The 7972-nt window shown below is 52.6% G+C and overlaps 1 protein-coding gene across 1 annotated transcript in view; it reads right to left on the reverse strand.

Annotated features, from left to right (window-relative positions):
- Window positions 1-263, reverse strand: part of UCK2 (uridine-cytidine kinase 2) — a 59919-nt gene extending 59656 nt beyond the window's left edge. Inside the window, exon 1 of the mRNA XM_087827638.1 lies at window positions 141-263. Within this exon, the coding sequence (XP_087683764.1) occupies window positions 141-239 (99 nt within the window). The 5' untranslated portion in view covers window positions 240-263. The remainder of the gene's footprint in view (window positions 1-140) is intronic.
- Window positions 264-7972: the final 7709 nt, after the last annotated feature.

The following is a 7972-nucleotide window of genomic DNA, read 5'->3' on the forward strand; positions in this document are numbered from 1 at the left end:
CGCAGCGCCCCGAGTCCGCGCTCGAGACCCGGCGCTGGAGCGCGGCCAGCGGGCGCGCGGGCCACGCGGTGGCTGCAGCAGCGGCCACGGCTCGCGGCCGGCGCCACAGGCGCGCCCGGGGAGGGGAGCGCGGCCCGTACCTTGCCGCTGGCCGTGCCTCCGCTGACGCCGATCAGGAAGGGCTCGCCGCCGCTGGGCTGCTGGTGGTTCTGCAGGGTCTGCTCGCTGTCCCCGGCCATGGCTCGCGCCGCCCTTCCTCCGCCGCCCGTGCGCGCGGACGCACGCGCCCTCGCGCCCCGCTCCCCGCCCGCCGCCGGCTCCCCCGCCCCGCCGCCGCCCCCGCCCCGGAGGCCGCCGCCGCCGCCGCCGCCGCTCGGAGCCGGTGTGGGCTGCGGGCCCGAGGAGCGAGTGCCGAGCGCGCCGCGGCGGCCGCTCACATCCCCGGCGGTGCAGCGTGATGCCGCTGCTCCAATCCCGCGGGCGGCGCGCTGCCATTCGCCCGCGCGCGGCGGGCGGCCGCCCGGCTCCGCCCTCCGGCCCCGCCCTCCGGCCCCCGCCCCCGCCCTCCGGCCCCCGCCCCCGCCGCCCGCGGGCTGGGGGAGCCCGGCCCCCGCCCCCGCCCCCGCCCCGCGGCGAACCCTTCCGCCCCGACGCGCGCGGCGAGTGGCTGAGTGCGCGCCCGCCGCCTCCTGCGCGGACCGCAGGCCGGAGGGCGGCGCGGGCGGGAGTGCCCGGGGCTGAGGAACAGCTGGGAGGGTTGCGATGAAACAAAGAGTGAGTCGGTCACCCGTTATCCAGGCCGAAAACTTGTGTTTTCCGAAAATAAAAATTTTTTCCCCTCCCTGGCTTTAAACATTTATAATGTTTGTCAGCCTCTGGCTTTAAACATTTCCTCTCTTGGAAATCCCCAGACCATCCTCCTTCACAGGCGACTCCAGGGAGAAGGGTCATTTTGAGGGGCGCCCTCCCTCCTGACATCAGCGCCCTTTCAAACCGCAGTTTGAAATTCGAGGTTCTGTGGGCGCAGGGTTTGTGCGAACACTAACATAATAATTAACGCCCTGTCAACCCATTAACAGCTTTACCTGAACTGGTTTTTCAGAGACGGACCTACCGAGTTAGAAAGGCAGCATCTGCCTGGGACCCAGAGCCGCCTGCACCTCTGGGCCAGATTTCTGCATTTGCGTTTACGTGCAGTCACCCCCCTCCAGCCCCCCGGGCTCAGTGTTCTGTCTGTTAAATGGGAATAAATAATGATGGCAATTATCCAGGATTGTCGTGAGTTGTAAATGGATTATTATATGTGAAGTTCTGAGAATGGTGCCTGGCACAGTCTACACCAATATGTATGTGATGGAAGAGAAAAAGAAAAGTATTAGAAAACACAAATGTTCTTCCTACGTTTGTAGTTAGCTAGAAGGAGGTGCCTTCCCAAAGGGCTGTGGGGCGGGTGGGTTTGCGCTCATTTGTGAGTGGGCTTCTCCCCGGTGACTTTCCTCCACTAAAGAGCCCTGACATCCGCAAGGACTTCTCTGCAGGGGTCTTAGCCCAAGATCAGGCCCCAGGGAATTCCGAACTTGATTGACTCATAGCTAAGGGGATGTTAAGTAGCTGAGAGGAAGAAGGAGGTAAAACAATGTCACATCCTCCAAGAACTTCTCCCAAATGTCCTCTGCCCTTATCATGCCTATCACTTTCCCCACAATGTCTTATCTTACACATTTTCAAAAGGAGTTAGGAGAGTTTACAGTAAACACGCCTAAATTCTACCGTTCACTTTGTACTACACTTGTTTTTTCACACTAGGCATCTACTCCTCCCTCCAGCCAGCACAACATTTTGTTACAGCACTTGTTTCAGCCCTTTGCTTAGTTTTATGTGGCTTCAACAGGTTGATACATTTCTTGCTTTTGTTTGTTTGTTTGTTTTTAATTACTATACCCCAGCACCTAGAACAGTTTCTGGCACAAAATAGGGCCTTAATAAATATTTGTTGAGTGCATGAAGAGACACCGTGTATCATTTGTACATTCCTAAGGGCCTCTAAACACAGTGATGGGCAAGCGGGAAGCATCAGATACGGGTACATAAGGAAGGGAGGGAGCGAGGGAGGGAGCGAGGGAGGGAGGGGGGATGTGGAAGAGGCAAGAAAGCACCAACGAGTGAACTGTACCTCCACCACTTTGGAAGGAAAGGCGGTATTCCCTGGATTGTGCTTGTGCCGTTACTACTCTTATTTCTGAAAGCTTTGTTTTCCAGGCATTCTAAGTAATGTCTATTAACTAGTTAAACCAACTCATTAACTAAGCTAACTCACTGCACATCTCTGCACCATTTATAATAATATTTGACCTCTGCACATGAGTTAAAATACATAAAACAAAAGCAAAAGCTGTCTATATAAAGTCAAGGCCTAGTGAACAGAGATTTCCAGCGGTCCTCTGCACTTTGCTGTACTTTTGCTCTCCTGTCCCCAGGGCTAGCTTACCCACACGTAAGTCACCATGTCCATTTACATTACTGAGCATACCCATTACATTACTGAGCATTACATTACTGGGCATACTGCCCAGCACTGGCGCCCTCTGCAAGGACTTTTGCATCTTGGCTCTCCATAAAGCCAGGCAGGCAGCCTGCTATTCCCTATGCGCTGTGTCATCCCCTCTGGGGAGCCTGGTCACCGAATCCCAGAGCTAGGATGTTCAAGTCACGTCTGAGCCTACCGCAGCAATTACCGCAGATTCTGAATTAAGTGATTTTTTTTTTTCCTGTCCTCCTTCCACGAAGAAAAAAAAAAAAGATTTTCAATAAAATCAAGCGTTAGAACAGATTCAAGGAACTACATTTTCTCGATATCTGCGACCATTTATTTTATACATGCAGATCTCAGCCTGATCAAGTCCTGGCCTCCTTCACACAGCAAGGCGAGGTCAGCGTGAGTGTGCAGCTGCGGCCGCAGCCAAGGCGGAGACATTGCTGCTGACAGTCACCCGCCTGCCTTCTCCCCTTAAGCAGCTACAGTTCCAAAGGAGGCAAGGAACATTGCACAGGGCCTCCAACCTGAAAGTTCTTCCCCTCGGTGCTTCACGAGCCGTGGCTAATTCTTCAATTTCTTATCACATTTCCCAGCAGAAAATAGGTTATTACACCTCAGCACATCTCCGAAGCATTTTAGTTCTCTGTATTGCCTTTCTAACTACTTTCTGCCTTTATAAAAAAATTTTATTCCATTTCAGTTACAGTTGACATTCAACATTATTTTTATTAGGTGTACAGCATAGTGGTTAGACAGTCATATACTTGCAAAGTGACTACTTTGTGCTGTTTATCAATCAGCCCTGCTCTGGCAGATCTTAGGTAAGGCTCTGCAAAGAGGACCAGATGATACCAATGCCACTTCACATCTAGCTCTGTGATTTTTTTTTTTTTTAATGTGTTTATTGATTTCAGAGAGGGGAAGGGAGAGGAAGAGAGAGAGAGAAACATCAATGATGAGAGAGTCATTGATCCATTGCCTCCTGCACGCCCCCCACTGGGGATCGAGCCCACAACCCTGGCATGTGCCCTGACAGGGAATCAAACCGAGCTCTCCTGGATCATAGGTTGAGGCTCAACCGCTGAGCCACATTGGCCGGGCTGGCTCTGTGATCTTAATCGTGATCTCAGATATGGTCAGGCATTGAGTCTGGTTGAAGCTCAGCCTCGGACAGGGGCACCGGCAGCATCGGGAATGCAAGTCTTTGGGCCCCACCCCAGAACTAGCGACTGGAAACTCTGGGGGAAGAAGGTGTTTGACAAGCCCTCCAGGGGACTCCAGAGCCCCGACCTATTGGAGAAAAGATGAGCTCTACTCAGAAAAGCAAGGCTACGTTTTTGGGTGTGTTTTTTTTAATGTCTTTATTGATTTTGGAGAGGGGAAGGGAAAGGGAGAGAGAGAGAGAAACATCAATGATGAGAGTCATTGATCGGCTGCCTCCTGCAGGTCCCCTGCTGGGCGTCAAGCCTGCAACCTGGGCTTGTGCCCTGACCGGGAATTGAAATGTGACCTCCAGGTTCATGGGTCAGTGCTCAACCACTGAGCCACACCAGCCAGGCGAGGGCTACATTTTTGTGTTGCTACTGAACTTTATAGCCTTTGTCAAGTTTCTTAATTTCTAAAGGCCCCAATTTCTTCAACCGTTAAATGATACCTGGCGTGTAGGGTGGTTGTGAAACTATGAGGCCCTATTGTCACAGAGCAGCTGTTAAATAAATATGGTTTCCCTCCCCTTCTGTTTCTACCGCAGCTCTCGGATTTATCCTGAATCCCCGCCATGTAGGGATTAGGAGTCTCAAGGTAAGGATTCCTAAACCCCAAGGTTAAAAAATAATGTCCAGCCCTAGCTGGTTTGCTCAGTGGTTAGAGCGTCGGCCCTTGGACTGAAGGGTCCCAAGTTGGATTCCAGCCAAGGGCACTTACCTCAGCTGCAGGCTCGATCCCCAGCCCCGGTCGGCTGCGTGTGGGAGGCAACCAATCGATGTCTCTCTCTCACATTGATGTTTCCCTCTCTCCCCCTTCCACTCTCTCTGAAAAGCAATGGAAAAAATATACTCGTGAGGATTAAAAAAAAAAAAAAAAAAAAAAAAGGTAATATCCAGAATAGGCAAATCTAGAAAGTAGATCAGAGGTTGCCTACAGCTAGGGAGTTTGGGTGGGGCTTGGGGGACTGGGAGTGGCTGCCTGACCTCGATTGTCGCGTTGGTCGCACAATTTTGACTATCGGAAGAACCATTGAATTGTACTGTTTAAATTGGTGAACTGTAGGTGAATGATATGTCAATAAAGCTGTTTTAAAATAGGTCTCAACCAGCAGGCTTCGGACCTGGGAACAGAAATGGGCCAAGGCACAGAGAGAGGGCGGTGAAAACGACAGGGCCGAGGACTGTAACCTGCGAAACACACTCGAACGCGAGTTGCTCATTTTGCTGAATTCGATGTTCTGATTCTTGCACACACAGCCTTCCCCGCACAAGACATCAAGTGCACAAGGGCCTCCCCGTTTCAGTCGGCCCTGCTTCAGAGCCCCAACGCCCCAAGGAGCCTTCCCAGACTTGGAAAAAGCTCACACACAGGTGTCGGTTCCATGGAGGTTTTCTGGATTTCTCGCTCCTCATATTGGAATTTTCTAAGGTGATTCTATGAAAATAAGACTGAGCTGGGCAGGAGTTCAGTTGTCTTGCCCAGCGAGCTTCCAGCAGCCGAGAACAGCAAGCTCTCGGCACGGCTCCCGCGGTGGGAACGCTCCAAGTTCAAGCCCTTTAGCTTCATCCAGCCCCCAGCCCTTATCTCAGACTGTGTCTGACCCTTTGCTTCTCCACCTGTCACCAGACTACTGCCCTCGACGTCTGCTTCTCCGCAAGGACTGCCTGTAAATACCAGTGAATAATCTGCGTCTATCCCTCCCTCACCCTGGGCGACCGGATGTGTTGGTGTGAAGGGTGCCCGGACTAAGGTGAGACAGGAGGCCCCGTGGGTGTGATATGTAAGGAGCCTCTGACCTGGGGCGCCGGTCGGGGGGCCTTCAGGAGGAGCGCTGCCCCACACGGCTGCCCCGAGTGCCTCTCCCAGCCCAGCCCTGGTGACCGTCCTCACCAAGAGAAGCAGAGGACGGTGCAGCTGGTGGTGTCCACCTCAGGGGAAGAGTGACACTCAAGCTGGTGGCTCGGATGTAGACCGGTGGCCAAGGACAGCAGGTTCGATGTTCCTCGGGAGACATGCTGGGGGCACGCCTGGCACTGGAGGAGAGGAGGCCAGCGGGCTGAGCAGGCTAGCCTGTCCAGCGTGCACATGGATGTGGCAGAGGTCACCTGCGCCTCCGGGGGCAAGCTCTCCCTGCCCAGGTTGTTAGGAGAGCAGATGAGTTCGACTCTGCTCCATAATGAAATTACAGCTGCTCCTGGTGGCCAGGGGGCCGAAGGCTTTGAAGGATGGAACCTAGTGTTTCAGAAATACTTTTAGTCAGAGTCTAAAATCACTAACAAAAGCAACAGAGTCCCCAGGAAAACATGTGTACGCACAGGCACACAAGTAGAATTTTGAGTATAATTTGCTCACACCCAGCACAGCCCAGGCACCAGCCAGCGTGGAGCCAGGGAAGGAGCTGGGTAAGCGCGAGGGCAGGCCGAGGGAGCACAGCTCAGCAGCAGCGTCAGCTCCTGTCAGGGAGCACGGCCAGCTCTGCAAGCACAGAGGGTGCGGGGCACCGTGGCTGCAGGGGCAGTGTCTGCCAAGGCTTCCGTCCAGGTGTCCCCACGCACATCTCAGGAGCCCAGGGGCATGTCACAAAGGCCCTAGCATCTCCTAACGCGCCTGCTGTGGCTGACCGGTAAGACACTGTGGAGCTCTAAGGCTCCAGCAACGGGGTCTCCACTGCTGCTCGGATGTGCCTGCCCTCTGCATGAGGTCAGGTCCTCTTCAAAGCTGCCACCGACGTCCTCTGATTCTCACGCTTACCCAGTAAGTGTCGGCTAACAGAGTTATTGCTACAACTTAGCAGTAATGGCCAAGTCCACTGTCTTCGCAGGCATTGGTAACCATGTTTTGGGGTGAAAGGTCTGAAACATTGCCCCTGACACGGCTTCTTCCTCCGCTGGGACATTTTCCCTGGTCACCACCACCTGGTGCCACATCCCATTTCCAGTCCTGGACAGCTCCCTCTTTATCTGCTGAGGGGTCGGTGAGCCAGTCCCAAAGCCCTAGCTGACCACCCATGTTCTTGGAACACTCTTGGTACCATTCCTGGTCGTCTAAGAAGCAGATACCAAGATGGGATTAAACATACAGGGTATTGCTTGAGAGAAAATAGGGAGAGAGCTGGGGAGCCTGGGAGAGAGCCGTCAGACTGCGGCGCAGGCCCGATGCCGAGTGACGGAGCCAGAAGGAAGGGGGCGGGAAGGAGCCTAGACTTCAGTGCAGACGAAGAAAGGCTCGGCCAAGCTGTTGGGAGTCCCCGAGTGAGTCCAAGTCTCTGAGAGTCAGAAGAGCCTCATTTCTCCCAGGATTACTGTCCTGTAGTCGTTGGGAAGCGCGGCCAGCTGGCAAAGGCAGTGACTTATTTCAGAGGGCCTTAGCTGCAGCTCTTGGTCAGTCACGTTCCTCCTGGGTGGAGGTCTTCGAGTCACTGGTCCTGGCCGCCAAGCTCTGAGAATCAAGTATCAAAATCTAAAACTGTGAAATTGTTTGTTTTCCCTCTCTGCTATATCACGTTTGTTCTCCATGTTCTCGGGCTCTCTAGTTAGGGGCACACACCTTTATGATTGTTATATGTTTTTATATACTGACCTTTTCTCATTATATACTGACCTTTTTTCATTATGAGATGTCTCTATCTCTAGGAATATTCTTTGTCCTAACACCTATTTTGACTGATGCTAATATAGCCAGCTTACTTAGGATTACTGTTTACATTGTCGATGAAAAAATATCCAAACTGATAGAAAGATTTTATAAGGGTTTATTTGAGCCAAATTTTTAAAAATGTTTAATAGTTTATTGATTTTTTTAGAGAGTGAGGAAGGAAGAGGTAGAGCGAGAGAGAGAAAGAAACATTGACATGAGAGGGTAACATCAATCATTCCAAAACCCAGACGCATGCCCTTGACTGGGGTCGAACCAGTAACCTTTTGGTGCATGGGATGACAGCCAACGAACTGAGCCATAGCAGCCGGGACTCAGCCAAATTTTTGAGGACATGCCCGGAAGCAAGATCCCAAGGGACTGAGGAAATGCCTAGGAGAATGTCAGTTCCTTTGACGCATTTAGAATCAAAGGAGAGAACAGAAGGAAGGTACATGCAGTTCGTGGGTGGTGGATTTTGGGGGCAGGAGAAAGCAAAGCAGGGAAATCTCTAGTTTGGATAAAATGTAAAATGGAGAGACATACACTTGTGACATCAGTGGGTACAGGATAGTTAATAATTCACATTTACAGCAC

The sequence above is a fragment of the Miniopterus natalensis genome, chromosome 19, assembly GCF_054644295.1.
Source record: "Miniopterus natalensis isolate mMinNat1 chromosome 19, mMinNat1.hap1, whole genome shotgun sequence".
Taxonomy (NCBI): domain Eukaryota; kingdom Metazoa; phylum Chordata; class Mammalia; order Chiroptera; family Miniopteridae; genus Miniopterus; species Miniopterus natalensis.